The sequence below is a fragment of the Gnatocerus cornutus genome, chromosome 10 (genome assembly GCF_029298725.1).
Source record: "Gnatocerus cornutus isolate USDA-ARS CGAHR chromosome 10, icGnaCorn1.1, whole genome shotgun sequence".
In the NCBI taxonomy this organism is placed as follows: domain Eukaryota; kingdom Metazoa; phylum Arthropoda; class Insecta; order Coleoptera; family Tenebrionidae; genus Gnatocerus; species Gnatocerus cornutus.
Window position 1 is genome coordinate 6,319,541 of NC_142242.1, and position 20,153 is coordinate 6,339,693.

General features: G+C 40.0%; 5 protein-coding genes across 9 annotated transcripts; 3 read left to right on the forward strand and 2 right to left on the reverse strand.

The window, feature by feature from the left end:
* Positions 1–42: 42 nt before the first annotated feature.
* egr (TNF superfamily member 12 eiger) lies at positions 43–2,671 on the reverse strand. Its single transcript, XM_088047096.1, has 5 exons — positions 2,059–2,671; positions 1,015–1,313; positions 891–969; positions 528–845; positions 43–478 (listed from the first exon to the last, which is right to left on the reverse strand). The coding sequence occupies exons 1-5, from the start codon at positions 2,293–2,295 to the stop codon at positions 218–220; spliced, it is 1,194 nt and encodes a 397-aa protein (XP_087903222.1). The 5' UTR covers positions 2,296–2,671; the 3' UTR covers positions 43–217.
* A 463-nt stretch (positions 2,672–3,134) lies between these two features.
* LOC148167478 (oxysterol-binding protein-related protein 2) lies at positions 3,135–6,828 on the forward strand. 4 transcript variants are annotated; one of them, XM_088047094.1, is made up of 10 exons: positions 3,135–3,275; positions 4,247–4,396; positions 4,449–4,666; positions 4,718–4,738; positions 4,829–5,066; positions 5,112–5,309; positions 5,356–5,578; positions 5,626–5,757; positions 5,807–6,024; positions 6,072–6,828. In XM_088047094.1, exons 2-10 carry the CDS (start codon positions 4,371–4,373, stop codon positions 6,172–6,174), a joined length of 1,377 nt encoding a protein of 458 aa, XP_087903220.1. In that variant the 5' UTR covers positions 3,135–3,275; positions 4,247–4,370; the 3' UTR covers positions 6,175–6,828. The 4 variants fall into 4 exon arrangements, with proteins under 4 accessions (XP_087903220.1, XP_087903218.1, XP_087903221.1 ...); XM_088047092.1 differs by lacking the exon at positions 3,135–3,275 and adding an exon at positions 3,317–4,040; XM_088047095.1 differs by lacking the exon at positions 3,135–3,275 and adding an exon at positions 3,317–4,040 and having other exon boundaries at positions 4,365–4,396.
* Positions 6,829–6,883: 55 nt separating this feature from the next.
* LOC148167479 (trans-1,2-dihydrobenzene-1,2-diol dehydrogenase-like) lies at positions 6,884–8,185 on the forward strand. The gene is made up of 4 exons (XM_088047480.1): positions 6,884–7,200; positions 7,251–7,542; positions 7,587–7,984; positions 8,029–8,185. The coding sequence occupies exons 1-4, from the start codon at positions 6,999–7,001 to the stop codon at positions 8,142–8,144; spliced, it is 1,008 nt and encodes a 335-aa protein (XP_087903606.1). The 5' UTR covers positions 6,884–6,998; the 3' UTR covers positions 8,145–8,185.
* Positions 8,186–8,390: 205 nt separating this feature from the next.
* LOC148167480 (uncharacterized) lies at positions 8,391–12,390 on the reverse strand. Of its 2 annotated transcripts, none has more exons than XM_088047411.1 (4): positions 12,300–12,390; positions 10,054–11,513; positions 9,905–10,003; positions 8,391–9,856 (listed from the first exon to the last, which is right to left on the reverse strand). In XM_088047411.1, the coding sequence occupies exons 2-4, from the start codon at positions 11,475–11,477 to the stop codon at positions 8,740–8,742; spliced, it is 2,640 nt and encodes an 879-aa protein (XP_087903537.1). In that variant the 5' UTR covers positions 11,478–11,513; positions 12,300–12,390; the 3' UTR covers positions 8,391–8,739. The 2 variants fall into 2 exon arrangements, with proteins under 2 accessions (XP_087903537.1, XP_087903536.1); XM_088047410.1 differs by having other exon boundaries at positions 9,905–10,009.
* A 3,233-nt stretch (positions 12,391–15,623) lies between these two features.
* Dhit (regulator of G protein signaling double hit) lies at positions 15,624–19,284 on the forward strand. Its single transcript, XM_088047412.1, has 6 exons — positions 15,624–15,779; positions 17,371–17,639; positions 17,914–18,000; positions 18,188–18,249; positions 18,300–18,466; positions 18,969–19,284. The coding sequence occupies exons 2-6, from the start codon at positions 17,371–17,373 to the stop codon at positions 19,242–19,244; spliced, it is 861 nt and encodes a 286-aa protein (XP_087903538.1). The 5' UTR covers positions 15,624–15,779; the 3' UTR covers positions 19,245–19,284.
* The last annotated feature ends 869 nt before the right edge of the window (positions 19,285–20,153 follow it).

Below are 20,153 nucleotides of genomic sequence, written 5' to 3' on the forward strand. Positions count from 1 at the left end.
CGTCTCAATGATTTCGCAATATTTCGTACAAAATAAACAACATTTACGTATCAGGATTTTTATTAATATTATTGTAATAAAATATATACATTTAAATTCATTTAAAAAGTATGGCAAGCATGAATATATGGCAACAGAACCTTCGTGCTGAAAATTGTCGTTCTGTAGGTCCATTATTAATAAATTAAGCCTACTCTAATGCTTAAAGCTTTAATTTTCACTTTATTTTAACATCTCCTAGTTTGATGACTCCAAAGAAAGACTTCCCCGGTTCAAATAAGGAATATCGAGACTGCGATATGTCTCCAATGCTAATTTTATCGTTTTCATTCAAATATTCAACCGATGCTGTAAAACAGGTGTTGCCCTTTAGCACCCTTCCGGTCGAATGCGTTGTGGTGGTGCATTGCAACAATGTTTCGTTATCGTTTCTATGGACTCTAAATCCATTAACGTCGTGTTCGTCGTAGTAATAAATCTGAAAATAACGCAGATATATCGAACTGTATTAATTTTTTTATGTATACCTGCGCGTAAATGAAGTACAGTCCGGACTCTTTAATGGTAACAACTCCATCAGAGAGGGAAAAATATCGGTTCATCCCCAACGTATGGAACCAGCTACTTTCGGACCAGTCCACGAAAATTCTGTGGGGGTGGCTCAGATGACCATTCCCGTTGAAATTGTCATGTTGACCAAGAACGTACTTAGAAGTATCCCCGGAAAAGTGAGCGGCGGGCAGAGGTTTAATTCTTCCGGTATGACTCTGTTGGTCATCCAGTTCCAGCCGTCTTTGCCGATGGCGGGTGGGATTGTCACCCACCAACTCCACGTTAGAGTTCTCCTGAAAAAACTAATTGAATTTGAAGTTAAAGTCGGACTACCGTACCTGAGTTTCTTCAGGTTGAAACTCGTCTTGATAAACGTGTAATCTCCTGGAGTACAACTGGCGGGATTCTTGTGAGGAACTAAAATGCAGTTGTAAGACTGAGTCATCTTCGTTGTTTGATTACCTGGAAGGAGACATGCCACCTCTGTAATTCCTCCTGTTGTTTTTCTTCGGATATTCTTCAGCGTTGATAGGAGTTCCATCTTGGTTGTAACTGATGATACTTCTTTTAGGTCTTGGAGGAAGAGTTTTAGCGTCCTTGGTGTAGTTTTCTCCCGTCAACGGCTGAGTGTTGTTATCATCATCATATTCGTCATTGTCGTAGTTTTCGTATGACGCATAATCAAGATCGGCTTCATACTCGTAGTCTCCCAAAGAGGCATCGTTGTAGTCACTAAGTACCTCCAGTTTAACACCGTCTTGCTACAATTGATATTAATTGGAACCTAATTAAAGATGACACTCGAGTCTAGGTTACTAGTGAACGCTTGGACGACAAAATAAACGTGTTTATGACCCGTAAATTGATTATGTGTAAAAGTATTGGTTTATTTTTACGCAAAAAGGCGTGTTGGCTCCAAAATTAACAGCGCCTAGTGAATCAGTTTGAAGAGAAATTGATTACACGAGAAAATCTGCGATTTGGTATTTTTAAACCGGTAAATAAATAGCGGCGAATGCTGCTCTCTTCATAAAATTTTAATTAACTTGGCGAAAAATGGTTTGATGAACATATTTAGAAAAAGGGGAACCTCATCGTACACCAAACAAGGAGATAATATAATACACAATATCGACAGACTGCAGACTGTGTATTTTGATTTCAAGTCGTAAAATGTAATGACTTGTTATGAAAACGCTACAGATAGAGGCGGTGGTTGAAAACCAAAATCAATGACTAAGTTAACTACTCAGAATAGAAAATGCTTATCGTTATGCTTATCGAAGCATTCATAAAAGATGATATCACAGTGGTAAATTTACATTTGAATAAACAAACAAGACAAAAACTGTTAGCTTCAGGTTAAATGTCTACAAATTGTTGGTAATTAAAGAAATGATCCAATTAATCAGTTTGCGGATGTAAACAACCTAATCTCTCTAAGTTTTGCGAAATTCAACTTCCCGCAAATAGAATGACGAAGAACTTGTGACTACGAAAACTTACATGTTTTTCCTCCTTTTGTTGAAGCTTCTTAAGGGCCGCTTTGAGATCATCCACTTCCTGTCTTAATTCACTAAGGCCATTAATTGATTGGAAAGTAAATACTGTCATCAAAGTCATAGCTGTGAGCAAAAGCACTACAGCGACAATCGCAAATTTCCTGTTCAGTGTTTCAACCTTCTCTTTCCTCAAAAAGTGATGACCCTCTTGGATCGGCAGTTTGTAGTCTTTCCCTATCATTTTAAATCTGGACCGCACTTTACCACTAAAACCCGAACACTGCGAGGTCTATAACTCGCTGTTTATTTGAAGCGCCAATGCAACTTAGTCCACGATACTCAAGGACTTAAGTCGAACTGATTTCGTTTGTTATCGTCCAGTAATCATTCGGTCATTGTGCATGCAGTAACCCCTATCATCCCAATTTAGAGGGGAGAAAAGACTCCACCAATGATTTTTACCAAAGTTTCAAGTGTGGGCAGAATTAAATACCGCCAAAGGTTGTTTTCCATTGACATGTGTTAAAATTAATTTTCTCGAAACTTTAGAGGTTTCTTGGGGTTTGGACAGTGGTTAGAACACAAGAAAGTGGAAACAATGTTATTGTCAGTTGTGTCCCCATTCCCCGACCCCTGTGCATCGCGATGTTATCGCACCGCAAAGCTGAACTTGACATTGGACGACGAAATGCATTTCTCAGATAACTCCATAATAAATGACCGTAGTTACATAATGGGAAAAACAAGTTTTTGTAACGAATCGATGATTTATTCCGACCCCGATTAAAGCAGATTCATCACGAACGAGATTAGTTCAAGCTGTTTGTAATTAAGAATAAATCTCTGTTTTTTACGCGTCTTTCATAATTTCTGCGTTTTGATCTAACTGTTTTATTTCCGCATTCTGTGTTATTTTTTGCTTCAAAAACTCGAAAATAGAAATTTGCTCTATATTGGAAATTATGGTGTTGATAAAACGAGTAAACACGCGTAGTTTTCATTAAACTCGACTAGCAGATCTTGAAATTTGATAACCTTTTTGCCATTTAATTGATCCCCCTGACTTAAGTATAAAGTCCAAGCCTCGGACAATGTGTTAAAGAGTGAGAGTATAAGGAAGTGTCAATTACTGTGGAGTCCATCAGTGCATTTATTTTAAGAATTTCTCGTTTGAAATATTTTTAGCGCAAAGCTTGCTCCATTATCGCCAGATTTTGCAAGGTGAATAAGTGAAGTGAAACTATGTGAATGCTTCTGTAAAAGCAATCAAAACGTTGTAAACACAAAATCTATTAATTTATATAACGTCATGATAAAGACATCCACTACAACATCAAAGTTGGAGTTTTTTAATTTCAATTAACATTTTCAAGTGGCACAGATTCAATCATAAAGACATCATTAGATCACGGGTATTCGAAACACTGCCCGCTCAGTTTAATATGAAACGAAGCTTTATATTATTTCCTGCGTGCTAGACGTTTCGGCATTTTCTACTTATCCCATTCTCGTTATTTATTCAGCTTCCGTGCTCCCTTTCAACAGGTTCGCGGAATAAAGTTTGATTCCGATTAATTTTATTTAATAAAGTCTTGTTGTTTTGACCTTCTTTTCATCCATCGTTTTACAGAATCAAATAAAATGGCTCTTTCTCCGATACAAATGTACCCAATTAGAGTAGAAAAGATTTTCTGAGTGGCGCATCCACCATTTTCATCTCCATTTCTTAAATTGACCTAGATTCAGTCGTTTTTATGAGCGATAGATTTGTTATTTGGTGGTCTTTAACAGCCGGTGTAGATTTAACATAATACAACACTTGTTGGGACCTAATTCTGGTGCATGCGCCTTTGAAGTTGTGTTTCGGGGGCGGAATATAGGTGGAAAACAGAGAAGGTTGTAGGTTTCTGGGAACGAAGGGTGTGCTAATCGATTGGTTACATTCCAAGCTCTATAAATATGTCGTAGATTTGTGTTAAGAATCAGGTAAGTGAAATTCTAAGGAATAAAGATGTTCTATTTTCGATCAATACTGCTTGTTGTTTTTTAATACATAGGTTCATTGTTTCATATCGACGTTCGCTTGGTTTATCACCTGTCATTAAAATTTTCATGTTTGGGTCCTTTGTTGTAACTGTGGTAATTTTAATTCGACGGTCTAAGTGTTGTGTCCAATTAGAATGTTTTTGTAGGATTATTTTTCTTGATCAATCAAAGGATATGATGCTGCTTTTGATATTTTGGATTATCCTTAATTGATCGGATGTGCGATTCACTGTTAATTTTTTTTGGGGGGATATTCTCGTTTAGAGCAGGATGGAGGCAGAAAAAAAGAAGTATAGGTAGGTTTATATTTATTCCATGGTTATACCCTTTAGCCACATTTTTTTTAAGACTTATCCTGCCTGTACCCATGTATCACAATGATTATAACATTTGGTCAGTTTTAAAAAACTGTATTGGGAAAGAATTGAGCAAAATCACCATGCCTGTGGTATTTAACGAACCGTTGAGCTTCCTGCAGAGGATGGCCGAGTACATGGAATATTCATACCTGCTGCGGCTAGCGGCCCAGCAGCAGGATCCTACCATCAGAATGCAATACGTCATAGGTACACTCAAAACACTCTAATTTCAACCAATTCTCATTTTATTATGTTAAGGTTTTGCGGTGAGCGCTCTAGGTAAGTTCGCACGTTGTTCTGGCACACGTGGGATTAGAAATCCTAATCCCAAGTGCTCTAGACCCAATAATTTGACAATTAGGTTCTTAGCATCTAACTGGGAGCGACTTGGAAAACCGTTTAATCCTCTCCTGGGGGAAACTTACGAACTTGAACGCGAAGAGTTTAAAATTATTTGCGAACAAGTAAGTCATCATCCACCGGTATCAGCCTTCCATGCCGAAAGCAACGATTGGATTTTTCACGGATCGATCCACCCCAAGCTTAAATTCTGGGGAAAGAGCGTGGAAATCCAACCAAAGGGCACCGTGACCGTGGAATTGCCCAAGTAAGTGTCACGAGGTTTTTTGGGGCGTTTTTAATACGATTGTAGACTTAATGAGGCCTACACTTGGAGCAATGTTCAGTGCTGCGTCCACAACATTATTGTTGGAAAGCTCTGGATGGAGCAGTGTGGAACGATGGAAATTCTTAATCACTCCACCGGACATAAAGCTCATTTGACTTTTAAACCGGCGGGTTGGAACTCCAAAGATCTTCACAGAGTTGAAGGCTACATCATGGACAGATCGTAAGTAACCAACATAAATTGTCCATCAACTTTCTTCGTTCTTTAGGAAACACAAATTGTTTTTTATCTACGGGAAATGGACGGAATTTATTAAATGTACGGACCACGTATCATACGAAGAATATCTTAAAGAAAATTCGCACAAGTTTAAACGCGATGGAGATAAGAGCAAGAGTCCTAACGACTCTCCCTCACATACTTCCAGGAAGGTTTTACAAAAGTTGAACAGCTTGAAAGTTAGCCCTTTTAAATCTACCTCCAGCCAAGAGGTAAGTTTGCCGAAGTTGGTGATTAATTTAAGGTAAAAACTCGGTAGAGCATGGATGAATGCGCCCCTCCTGACGTCCCTGACGGTATTGTCCCAAAAAGCGAGTCAACGTATTCTATTGACATTCCGAACTCCGTGACAATCTGGAAAGTAAAACCGAGACCCATGCAGAGTAGTGACGTAAGTATCGAAACATGTGCACATTTAAGAGTAGTTGGAAGTTTTTCAGTATTATCAATTCACTGAATTTGCCATGTCCTTGAACGAGGTTGAATCGGGGATGGACAAATCGTTGTGTCCTACCGACTCGCGGTTGCGACCAGATATACGAAAATTAGAACAAGGGGATATTGACGGCGCTGCTATTGAAAAAACACGACTGGAGGAAAAACAAAGAGACGCGAATAAGCACCGCAAAAGCAAGAAAGGGACTGAGTGGCATCCGAGGTTCGTTTTTTCTTCCTTTAGATTCTGGCGTCAGTTTTTGGTTACAGATGGTTTAGCGCTGGTGTGAACCCGCATACTAAGCAAGATGACTGGATTTACAATGGAAATTATTGGAAGAGGGAGTACGCCGATAATCCGGACATTTTCTAAACACATTCCCTCCCTTTGTGATTATATCCAAAATTTTCACATAAAGTATACTCTGTTGTGCATCTAGAATCTCAATCGAAATAAATTATGCCTTGATGATGTAGAAAACGTGCTCAAGGACAAGTACCTTTGCGCTTCGAAACTGTTAGACTTATTACCTTATTAGGAATTAGAATTAGAATCAGTGTCTAATAATTGTGCCAAAAGCGCACAATACCACCACAATTACGATGTATAGGTAGAGCTTTAGATACTTCTAAATTTGGAATATACCTATACCCCTACAAATATCACTTATGCAATAATTCTAAACATGAGAATATCATTCGTGACGCAATAGGGGTTACTGTATAACTGTTGGTATTTTCTTGGTATTTTAGGGCACGATGATGGCTAGTTTTAGTTATTTTGAAAATACTTGTTGCAATTAATGACGTTGTCTGTAGGTAGGTATCTGTTAGATAAGGCCTCATGTTGAAAATTTGATATTTTTTAATTTAGATCTGAATTAGTTTGCTACGATCTTCTTGAAGCAACATAGAAGTCAATATATTGGGATCATGAATCAGTGATGTAGGTAAAGTAAGGCGCGTATGTACAATAACTGAAATTATGTTCTCATTCTGTAAATTATCAATAAATATTTTGTTATGACGTCTGAGTTAGACTTCTTACAATCCAGTCAAGTATATTTTTGGTTGCCTCTATTTCCATTTCCTCTCTATGATGACGAAATATAAATAAATCAATGAACCACTTATCAGTGTTTTTTAACATAAACAAGTTATTTATCTGATACATTAAACACATTGAAGTGGTACAACATGGTTCTCCACTGGGGTATTGCAAGCGCTGGTAAAATTAGCAATGACTTTGTCTGTGCCCTTCAAACACTGCCATCGTCGGACCACCAGCTTGTTGCTGTCGGCGCCAGATCACTAAGTTCGGCCCAAAGTTTTGCCACACAGCATAAAATACCCAAAGCGTATGAAGGATACGCAAACTTGGCTAAAGATGAGGAGATTGGTAAGAACAAAACAACCACAATTTTAAGTTTAAAGTTTAGACTATTACAGATATTGTCTACATTGGCAATCTTAACCCCCAACACTATGAAGTTTCCAAAATGATGTTAGAGCATGGAAAGCACGTTCTCTGCGAAAAACCACTAACAATGAACGAACGACAAACTCGCGCTTTGGTTGACCTCGCTCAAAAGAAGAACTTGTTCTTAATGGAAGCCGTATGGTCACGTTGTTTTCCTGCGTACATCGAATTAAAAAAACTCTTGGATTCCGGTGTCATCGGCGATGTTGTGCAACTAAACGTGGATTTCGGTTTCAACTTACAAGAAATTCCAAGACTAAAGTAAGATCTTCAAACACGTCTCCTCCCATTCATTGTATTTCCAGATTGAAAGAAATGGGCGGCGGTACAATTCTAGACCTCGGTGTGTACGTTTTACAATTTCAGCAGCTAGTTTTCCAGAACGAAACCCCAATAAAAGTGGTGGCAGTGGGTGGGTTAAACTCCGAAGGAACCGATGATTACACAACTTCAATCTGGAGTTACTCAAATGACAGATTAGCGTGTCTAAGTACTTCAGCACGCGCGCAATATCCAAACGAAGCTGTAATTATTGGAACCAAAGGAATTATAAGAGTTCCAGAGTTTTGGTGCGCTACTAAGATTATTACGCCTGAGAAAACGTACGAATTTGAGCTGCCGCAAAGTAGTGCCACTTTTAATTTTCACAAAAGTGTTGGTTTGTCGTACGAGGCCGAACATGCCAGAAAATGCATTATAGCTGGTACGTGATCAAAGTCAAAGTTTAGGGTGTAATGGTGGTTTTAGGGATGTTTGAAAGCCCGCTTATAACTCACAAGCAGTCCGTGCAGTTGGCTCATAACATGGATACTCTTAGGCGATCCGTTGGAGTGGTTTTTGCCGAAGATGAACAACAGTATTGAACAGAATTGATATGTTAATAAATGCAGTTTTTGTTGTTTGATTGTTTGTTTATAAACATGTAAATTAAATGCAGCTGTCATTGTACTGTACCTCCATATTGGTGCTCTTTTATTATTCATTTACAAATGAATCATGGATTACGAAATGTCTCCACAGATGTTTTTATTATTTATGTGAGAATCTGTTGGAATAGAAAAGGATGCAATTGGACGCAAGGTCAGTTTTTTGGTACCAACATTCTCATGGATGGTTTACAGTTTTATTAATAATAAAAAAAACACATTACATGACATGAATAATAGTAATTGTCAACAAAAGCAATAAGTATGAACAATAATATACTTACAAACATAGATGTTATCTATTTTTAATATACAAAGAACAAAAATATTGCAGTCTTTTGGTTTACAATACATTTAAAGTAAATACAATAAACTTCACCAAGTAACAGATATTGCACGAAAATTTAGTCTAATGAAAAATATGGTTGCATTTAAGTTTATTCCGAAAATATTTACCATACAAGCATGTAAAGAAAATCTTTGAAGGTCACTTTTTATAGTACCTAGCCATGTTGTCGGTGAAACAGAAAATTCAATTTGGTGGAAACGTGGGAATGATGATTGGCATATGGCTATTAATGGCGTTGCTTGGATGTATGAATGAATGATCAAAAAATGACATTCCTAATTTATGCGCATTGGATGACGCGTCAGGTACAGTAACAGTTTGAGAGTTGAAGAAATGATGGGCATCCTGGGAAGCAGGTACTGTGGAATGAATTGGTTCTTTAATAGGCACTGTTTGAGACTTAAGGATCGGTGGTTTATTAATATGCTCACGACTAGAATGCAGCACACACTGATACCGATGGCGGAAATGAAGATCACAATGCTCACATTTAAACCTTTTGTTCAAATGCTTCCAGTAGTGATGTAGAGCTAAACTACCTTTAGTATGGTACCTGTTGACACTGGAACTTTTGCAGAGGACGCAGTACAGTCCTTTGCGAGCGACCATCTTTGCTATGTACTTCTTGGAGACTTCCATTTTCGTGGAACTTGAAGCTTCATTTCCATTGAGGTGCCGTAACACTTCCACTTCGTTTAGTTCCCAAAATGGCAAAACCATCTTCTTCGGACGACTTTGTTTCCTAGGACGCTTCGTTAAATTGGCCTTGGCCGCTTGCGTCGTTAGGCTAGAATGGGACAACATATGTGCCATGACTGAAGACTGACTTTCAAACGCAAAATCACATAAACGACAACGATACTTCAAATTTGGATTGACATTCTCTTTGGAATTGTCTGACTTGGCGGGAGATGTAGAGCTGTGACGGTGCGTGTACTGATGGGTTTCAAGTGACATATCGTCCTCAAACTCGCAGCCGCACGTGGGGCACACGAACAGAGGGAGTTCCATCTCTTCACCCTCTTCTTCGTCCGCTTGGCTACCAACATCTCCCGCCTCAAGAAAATCCGACTGTATTCTGTGGCTTAAATTCACACGACTCATATCTTCAGCTCCTCGTGACTCTGATTCTGGCTCAGATCCGTCGCTGGCTTCCATGTAATTAAACAGACGGGCAGCCCCATGCTGCTTAGGCGTGTGAGTTTTCCACTTGTTATCGCTATGAAGAAGACGATTGCTGTGCTGCAATAAGGCGGCAGCTGCACTCAACTCGTGTGGTTTAAGACCGCTTTGATTTTGGCTGCAAACAAAATTATTGGTTTCGTCTTTTTCAATGTAAGAGTACTACCTGCAAGAAGAAGAAGAGGAAGAAGACGTAGCAGTACTACTGTTGAAAGACGTGTTTCTTAGGATGTTGTTCCCAGATCTATGTCTTTGTTCCAGTGGACTAAAACTGGATGTTTATTTTATTGTGTCGGGTTAAGAAGTTACACTTACTGGTGTTCCTGTTGATGGACAGTCAGTTGTCCGGGATCGTCTGCCAAAAAACTACATTTTCCGCAAGCCCTCTTGTTGTGTACTTTAAGAACGTGCGTCGCCAACCTTTCTGATCTTGCTGCTTTATAATCACAGAGACCACACACAAATGGTTTTAAATGAGTGTTCATGTGACGTTTTAAACACCAATTATCAACTCCCGACCAAGAACAATAACAACAAGAAAATCGTTTTTCTCCTTTTTTCTTGCCGTTACCTTTAGACATTCCTGATTTAATATTAGCAATTCCGTTCTTCATTTCGGTGTTATTACCTGCTCGGACATTTGTAACGTTACGTGACACGTTGTTGAAACCATTTGGGATTGACAACGAGTTGATGTTGGCAAGAGACGGTATGGTTTCTGCGGTTTGGTTGGTGGAATTGGCGTTATATTTTTGGTAATACGACATACCGGAGGCGTTCTTCGGTGGATGTCTACGAATTCTATTCAAATCGTACGGATGTTCTCGATGCATCCGAAGAAAATGTTTTTTGACATGATCGGCTCTGTTGAATTGTTTTTGACATACGTAACATTGGAATGGTTTTTCTTCTCTATGAATGTTCTCATGTCTCGTAAAAAGATCTCTTCGATCAGTAGCGTATGGACAGTACGTACAAGTATATCTTTTAGTGGAGTTTGTTGTCGCCTCGGAATTCGTAGCAATGGTTTGACCAGAAATTTGACTTGTTGAATTGGAGGCAGTTTGATACTCTTCCAGAATTTGCGAGTTGGTTTGTTTGGTACAGTCTAATTTATTTTTAAGTCTTTGAAGATATTTGGTGACTTCTTGTAGTATTGGATTGTTTTTTGACAAAGTGTCGGACGATTCGTCGGTGTTGATGTTATGTTGGCGACACAAATGCATTCTTACACATCTAGCCCATGCACTTTCGTACGGACATTGCGGACATTGAAATGCCCTCAAGTTCGAATGTGTTCCCAGCCAATGTTCCGCAACTCGAGGAAGGTAACCGACACAGTCGCATTCCGCACAACGGAATAGTTTCTGCGATGGGTTATATGTAGCAATTTTTGATTGTGTCCATTGCAAAGTATCTTCATTTGAGGTCCATTTATCTTCAAGCGCTGTCGTAGATTTGTGTTGTTGAAATGTTGAATTTAGTATTCCAGTAGTTGGGAAGCCATTTTGCATCAAAGCAGCTAAGCCAAATGCAGTTAAATGTTCTTCCGGCTTTAAAATTGGATTGTCTACGTCATAATCGATTGGAGTTAAACCGCGATCCTGGTTTGTAGGGAGTCTTTCAGTTCCAGTTAACTCAGGCAAGCCGTCTTCGCCGTAGAGCTTCCTGGTTATTTCTTTAAACATGTCTTCATAGCAGTCGATGGCAGTACCCGACATGGGCATTGCCACCTCCATGGCACTGCTGGAACCTCACTGGGGAGGCCTGTTATCCTGCGAACAATAAATGTTAGATTCTAAGGCTACAGCGGAAATAAATTCTTATGTGCAATTTGGGACCGGCAAACTATTAAGTACTCATAGAACACAGAAGGGGACTCATTTCTAGAAATGTAACTATGGAACCGACTTTAATTTGAAATTTGAGTACTTATGCTAATCAAAAGTTTGCGTATTCGGCTAAGTGGAAATTAATTCATTTAATTATGGCTATAGACAAATCTAAAAAGGTGTTTAGATTTTCTTCTAAAAAAATTCTGGAGTAAATGAACAAAGATAATTTAAGAAATGTGTTGAGAGAATGGTGAGGTGTGTGTGCGTGCGTGTGTGATATTTTTTTGAGCTGTTATTGATGTTAAGTGGTAGATCCCTTTTATATGATGCAGAAGAGTATTTAATTTGATTGTGGGGCTGGATGTGGTCGCCGTGGATGTAATTGTATGTCAAGGCGGATATCAAAATTAGGTAGTTTTACGGGGTTCATTGAATGTGCGAATTTGATCGGATGCGCGAGTTGCGCCGAGAATAGGCATAAAAATTGAAGTTGACGCTGTGACAGCAATCTGATTTTTGCTATCATTGTGTGTATGAGGGTGTTGGGAGGGATTAGCGAGCGTACGCGTGACAAGGCAACAGTGAAATTGACGAAAAATTAAGAAAAATTGCAATGAGTGTGCTTGCGCAACGAGCGCAGCGGTAAGTTGTAAGTTGCATTCGTGCAAAGCGCTTGAATGCCCTTTAGGGTCGGTGGCGTAGAATAGGCAAGATAGAGAATTTTACCACTTTTCGTGCCGTGTCGCCAGTGGAAAGCATGACAGCTTCTCCGTTTGTGGATGCACCGATCACTGCATGTCACAGAATCACTACTACTACAGACTATGGAGCGCGTAGCGAACGCATGGGACGTCTGCTTCTGCGATGTCTGACCCACCCAACACTGCGGCACCCACTGCCCGGGGCCCTCCGCCCCCGGCCCTACCCCCCCCATGCCACCCCACTATCGCTCCCCTTTCCCGACCCCGACCACCCCCGGCCCACACCACCTTCGCGGCCGTTCCAGATCTCACCCTCTAGCCTCTACACACAAGGCTCTTAACGCGAAGGACGCGACTGACTGCTGACGTCTCCAAATTTAACTTCTTCCAATTTAAACCAGCCAGTGTAAACTAATACAGTTCGAAAAAGGGCCAATTCTGAAAAGGGATGAGAAAAGAAAGCTAGTTTGATCAACTACAAGAAAGCCATCGAAGCTATCATATAAAAACTATTGCGCGAGGGGTTTCGTCTCTCGCGGGGAAGTTTAAGGGGTGGCTGGCAGGGGTTGCCAAGCAACCAGAATTACGGGAGGGTAGCTCACCGAACGGGCTCAAAAGAACGCTGATGTGGCGGAACTCGACGAACATTTATTTACCAGACTCACCTTTTTAAATTACGCCCACACCTGCTTCGGACAAGATGCTTCCTAATCATACATACTATACAAAATAGACAATTCTGGAAAACAAACCACCAAAACAAAATCAACACAAACCGAACAAATTGATTAATTACACCATTTCAGCGATTTTACAACCTTTTTTCAGGCCAAGTGACCGCAATAATGTCTTGACAATACAAGCGCTTGAACGTTTTTTCCTTTATATAATATTTATAATTTAATAACTTTACAAACAAACAAATTCGATTTAGTATACAATCTACTGCGTTCTTCTTTATGTAGTTTGTTTTGCAATAAAAAAAACGAAATACTATCTAGGAATAGTTAAATCGAATTTATATGTTCCGTATCAGAATTACTTAAATCTTTATGTTACTCACTCAGTCTTATTAATCTTTTATACTCCTCCAAAAGAAAAACGTTTGTTTAAAAAGGAAGCAACTAACTAAAAGCTAAGTCTATTATTGGAATTATGTATGCTATTGTATTATTATGTCGCTGAATAAAAATAAATTCCTCCTCTTTGATTTTCTGGCGGTGCCGTGTGTTCCTACTGTTGTTAATAACTTAAAAAAAAGCATAAATAAGAAAAAAAAATAGCTTTTCAGGGTTAAAATTGGAAGATCCGTCATTAGTGGCGTGAGTTCTTCAAGACCAACAGAGTGGAGTGTCAACAAAACAGCGCAATCGCAAATATCAATATCGATCGACGATGTAGATGTAGTGCATGTGGGTCGTGGGCTAAAACCACTGGTGTCAATGTGGGTATTGTCGCCAATCGAACTCTTGCAAATGTCTCAGAACTGCCTTTCCATAAGTTGTTTGATCAGGTGCTGGGATTTACAGACGAAGGAGTTTCCATAAACTCCGGTTTACAATCCGATTTGTTACGTGTCGAACTGGCTGGATACTCGACTATAAACTTGAGGCACGATTCAGTTGTTGCTTACAAAAAGTTAAAAAAAATATTTTTGCGCGCAATTCAGAAAATAAAGCCTATTTTAATTTAAGTACGATAAGTAATGAATGATGATTGATGATGACGATGAGGAATAAAATTGACGATACTCACAGATAAATCGATAAATGGATAAATAAATTTATCGAACGTGCTTTTTAAGCTCGGAAGGAGATGAAATATGCATCCAAAGCTAGTAGTAGATAGTACTACGTTATTACGTTTTGATCATCCGGCTTTACAAGATTTCAATATAATACTCTGCGATTCAATATTGTCTCTCTGAAAATAGTTGCATTGAAATTTTCATTTGATAACTCAGAAATCAGTAACAGGATTTATTCAATTTGTTTATCGAATAATTGAATTTTTGAGTACATTTTTAATAAAATCGTAAATTCAATCTTGCGATAATTTGTAACACGTGATAATCCCACACTAAAATGCAAATTAAGGGTTTGATTCCGGTGGTTGTGTAAAGGTGCGGCTTGTCGGGAAACTGAATGTCTGTCCAGATCATAAATTTATATAGTCATACATTCACATGTTTTATTATTGCCAAATATTTCAATATCACCTGGCGAGACACAGCTTAACTGTTAACACAAAAATGCTAATTTCGCCATTACCATACAGCGGAGTTTAGATTTTCTGTTTTCCAATCTTATTTTCAGGTTCAACTATCATCATTTTGCTAAATGAATTTAACATTTAATACATGACGTGCGTTATTAAATTAGCACATTAGCATTTTTGCAGTGATTCAACATACGCATGTAGCGTAACATGCAGCATTGAAATAAAGATGTGTACGAATTCAGGGAATAGTTAGCATTGACCCATTTCGCAGTTGCGATTTAAATTTTTTGTGGCGGCACGTGTTAGAAGGATAGCACTTAAGCACTTTGTAAGAATAATGTGGTGAAGAGTTGTATTAGAAATTTTTGAAGTTGTGTGAATTGTATTTATTTTACTGTCTTAATTATCACTATTCGCAAACAAAATTATTACGTTTTTGTACACATATTTATACAGGTGTAGATTTGTCTAACCTAATCAAATTTCATTTGTTGCCTGTTTCAATATTGATAACATTTTTATAGGTTTATTAAATATTTAAACAATTTTGAGGCCGGTTTACCCAATTTAGGTTTTTAAATTTAGCCATGCAATCAGTGGTAGACTGCAGCAGCGTGTTAGCGCTTGGTACTTTGACTGTGTTATTTTTTAGTGTAGACAAAATCTGTTTATGTAGTTTTTGTGGTGTTTGGTATTTGAGACATTGTTGTATGTAGTAAAATAAAATAGTGAAATAAAGACTGTTGGAAGGATATCTTCCGTTGAGTGTTAAAATGCAAGTGTAATTGTTCGTTTGTGGCAGCGTGCGAGTGTTGCGAGTGCGGGGGTGGGGCGTACGCCTCTGTTCGCCGTAGTGTCCAGCAGGTTCGGCGCCGCTGAGAGGTCGGCGTTGGCACCGACGCCGCTCGTGCCAGCATCGCCATGCGCCATATTGCATCGGCGCAGGACGTCGGTTCAGGACGCGTAAGCGCAAGTTCTCAGTCCACGTACGGACCGTGCGAGCGATCTGTACCCGCGCCCATCGCCTCGACGTCCAGCGTCAGTAACCGCGTCCGACGTTCCGCGATCGTTCGTCGAGATGGGTGTAACGTTCGACGGGGCAAGTGAGCGAGTGCGGCGGAGTGTCCGAGTGCGGCAGTGAACTCGTCGCCCGCCACCAGGTGACCCGGCACGGAGACCGCGCCATGGCGCGCGACCTGTAGGACCCCGGCCCATCGGGCATGGCCCAAGGCTCGGCTGCAGCGGGCACGTGTGCCAACATCTACCTTCATGGCCATTGATAAAGGTAGGCGCTGACGTCAGGCCGCTCCACGCTCTCAACCGCCCCTCCCCGGCCCGCGATCAATACACGCAGCCCGGCCCGGGAGCGCGGATCGCAACAAGTGCGGCGAAGACGACGCCATCCTCGGCGCGTCTTCGCCGTCATTTTTGAGCAACACGTCCTTACATCTCCACGTCTCTACGTGTCCACGGCGACGACGCCGGTGCCGGCCCCTGCTGCGGCGACGCTCGCACCTTCTCTTACATATCGACCTCCGGCACGAGGCGGCGCGCGGTGACCCACTTTTCGAGGGCCTAATGATTTTCCACCAACATCAACTTACATTAACAATCTTAATAAATATATTTACTCTCAACTGGACATTGTAATTACTTGCACCTCAACCTCCACAACAAATTACAATAAAAACAAATCTCGCACTATCTACAAATAAAAGAAGTGACCGACGTGAAGCCATCTTCTTTTAGGGCATGTCCTATGAATGAGAGCATTGTAACGTAGTATTTTGCATTTACACACATTTGCATCCTTTTCTAAGTTGAATTTCACAACCGCCACCCATGTAATTTGGCATTGTCCAGTTATAAAAAAAACACAAAGCCACAATACCATATCAATTCTGTAGTACTACGTATCCTCTAATAGCCTCTTCATGCTCATTTATATTTAGGTTTAGGTTTTTTTGTTTTTAAATCGTAATTGCACATTTCAAACCGTTTTGTTCGAGTTAATTGTTTCCTGAACTTGAATCCTACTGAAATATGCGGTATATTTTTTATTTTCCTGAAACTGCTTATTAAATTCCCGCAAATCGTCCACAGTTTTCAGTTATAGGTACGTAGTTAAACTACAATAATAGAAATACTAATTTTGGATATTATTACCGGATCGACAAGTTCATAAAATATGTAAACGACATTTTCATTTAATTCTTAGTGCATGATGCATGAAATATTTTACATTGTTCCTTATTTTGAGAAAAATAAATCTTATAATCCAATGATAAGAGTCGCTTATATCACCGTTTATTCCCAACAACAGGAGTCATTCTATAGCTTCATTATAAAGCCGAGTTTGAGAACAATATTACACAGTACAATGACAAACTAACTACACAAAACAGCAATTGAAAGATAATATTGTAATACCTATAGTACAAAGTTATAATTGGTTGCAATATTCGCAGATGTATTTATTAGCAATCATAATCAATAACAATAAAATATAGGTAAAGGTTCGTTTGCTATTTAAAATTTTACACCGCTGCAAAAGTTATTTATTTTTGCAATTGTGGTAAAACTGGTCTACCCATAAATGAGCTTTAAAATTATTAATAGCCAAATTTATTCATTTATTCGTTAGCAAAAGTACGCAAAATAATTAGTACAACTTGGTAGAATATTTGGAGACTGAGTGTACCGCGGCCGATGTGGAGTCAGGAGTCAGATTATAACGTTATTTTTACTACAGCAGTGTCGAATAATAAAACTGTATTATAAACCCATAAAATTCCCCATAGCTCGCCCGATTTTCATTGAATGAACTAAAATTAGAAATCGGAATGTTGTCTAATGAAGGTTGAATTTGTTTGCAGATGTCTTGTAGCGTAACTGAGCGGGTGACGGAAAACAGAGCGGGGCCTGGGGGTGGACCAGCGGCCGGTCCAGGAGCCGCAGCCGGGGCAGGTTGTAGACTTCGAGGTTCCAGCACCGCGAGCCTCAACACGCCTCCCAATTCCAGAGGACCCCCGACCTCGGCGGGGTCCCAAACCGGACCTCAGAATGGCCCCCAACCTGGACAAGGCGCTCCGCTGCGACCCAAGCAATGCTGCCTTTGCTGGTGCTGTTGCTGCAGCTGTTCCTGGTAATCACCGTCCTCCACGTCGCGACTCATATTCTCATGTGCTCCTTCTTAAACAAATAAACAAAAGCGCCTCCGTAATCCTAACACTCAAACGAGATCGCTGCATTATTTATATTACAGAAATATATTTCTTACGTAAAATCATAAATTATTTCAACTTAAACGCGGTGCGGCTAATTGTCTCATAAACAATAATTACCACAAAAATCTGGAAGGATTTCAAGTCTCAATATGCGTTGTGTTGCATGAATTTAATAACTCAATTCGCTTTCAGTTCAACCCCTGGAAAAGGAAACGATGAAAATGGCCCTACAAGAAATTCCAATAACTCAGATCTTTCAAATTATGATGGGGATCCACCGTGAGTACCTTTTTCATTGTTGGTCTTTCCGCCGGGAGTAGGATATGTGCTTTGTGTCAAAGACCCAATTTACTTTTCTCGCGATATTAATTTTTAATGTTTCGCGAGCGTTTTTGACACGTGACTGCCAAAAATATCGACTTCCGAGCGCATTGGGAAAAACTCTCATAACAAAAGTGCTTTTCAGTCCTACTTTAGAGGAAATCAGAAGTTGGGGTAGATCTTTTGATAAACTTATGCGGAGTTCCGGTAAGTGCGACCTACACCACCATTATCCATAGTAAAACGCTTTCTTTCAGCTGGACGAAAAGTTTTTAGGGATTTCCTACGGTGTGAATACTCGGAAGAAAATATATTATTCTGGCTGGCATGTGAAGAGCTGAAACGTGAAAACAACCCGGAAGCAGTTGAAGAAAAGGCAAGGATTATATACGAAGACTATATTTCGATTCTTTCACCTAAAGAGGTAAGTCAAATGTCTAGACCTACGACAATCTTCTTACATATCTTGAGTTCGATTAAGAAAATTTTACTCCGGCGCTATTTCCGGCCCAATTCAATCTGTAGTCACGTTATTGACGTTCGCGGACGTAGTTACTAAACAGTTTTGATATATCACATCCTTCCATTAAATTAACAAAGTTTTAAGTGCCACACGGTTCTATTTTAGCCAAGTTTTTTAATTATTGAAATAATAGTGTAATCAGAGTTTTCCATCAAACACGATATAAAATTACGTATAAATAAAAAACCGATACCTCTCTTATCTTGACGATAATTTTCCCCGTAATGACAGAGTCGCGTTGAACGCAAGCAAGAGCTAAATTACGATCATTACGGACTACTTTAACAGTATATGGTAGAAATGACGCTTTTGAAAACTAAAATGGTGGTTTTATGAGAAATGCAATGCAATGTGAGTCAGGGAAAAAATGTGTTGTAGATGTTGCATATGAGTGTGATTGCAGGTATCGCTGGACGCAAGAGTTCGTGAGATCGTAAACCGGAACATGGTGGAGCCGACGCCGCACACATTCGACGATGCCCAGCTGCAGATATACACTTTAATGCATCGAGATAGCTACCCGCGCTTCGTGAATTCCCCGCTGTATAGGTCGTTGGCGCAACAGCAAGCGGTGTCGACGACGTCAACGACGACGACGGCGGTGACGGGATCGTCCGAAATTAAGGATGAACGAGCGTCGGGGGCACCGGACCAAGACGGACCAGGACCCCATGGGTAGCGTCTTCCGGCCTTTGACGGCGGCCTAACGAGACTTAGACTCGACAGTCGACAATAACTCGGCCGACGCCGAGGCGGCGCTAAGGCCCGCGCCCTCTTCGGATCATTCCTCGCTCCGGCACCGCCACACACCGTCGCGAGTGCGTGATCGTGGACCGGTGTCGCCCCACGGACCAATCCCGAAATGGGACAGTGACGTTACAAACCGTTATTTTGTTACCGCGTGCATTTCATAGCAATCAGACTGGACGCCACTCGTCGCTCACTTCTTAAATATTAGTGTTGTGTAATAATAACGAAGTTATGGTTCATCTCACTTCTAGGGTTAGGAAAATGTGGCTAAGTTAAGTAATAATAAGGGCTACTTGTCTCACTAGTCAACCTATCCCATCCGCCACGACGCCGCTCGCCACGACTTACAATATGAAGATGTGATATATACGTAGCGACTCGACCACGGCGGTCAGCCCTGCCCTCATTCTACTGCACTACACCATGTACCCCAATTATAGTACACTAATAATCGACACACTGTGAATTCATATAAATAAATATCAAATATACGTTTGTTGTCTTCATTTATAATCGCTGTTTATTTTCCACCCCATCACCACACGCACGACTCGCATCTTCCCTCATTTATTTCTTAATCTGCTACAAACAAAACATTTGTCTTTAAATTTTTCCCTTCAATTTTTCAACCAATCAATACCGTTGCGGAGACGTCGTTTCTTGACATACTTGTCCTAATATTGATTCAGACGTATTTATTTTCATCGCACAGATTTTGTACAACACAAAATAGCACAAAATCTATCTCAGACAGAATGATAACATATTTCTGCCATTCCGGCTGAGATCACAATCACACTTTTTTTTCACTTATTTTTTTTTTATTTAAAACGGTCAC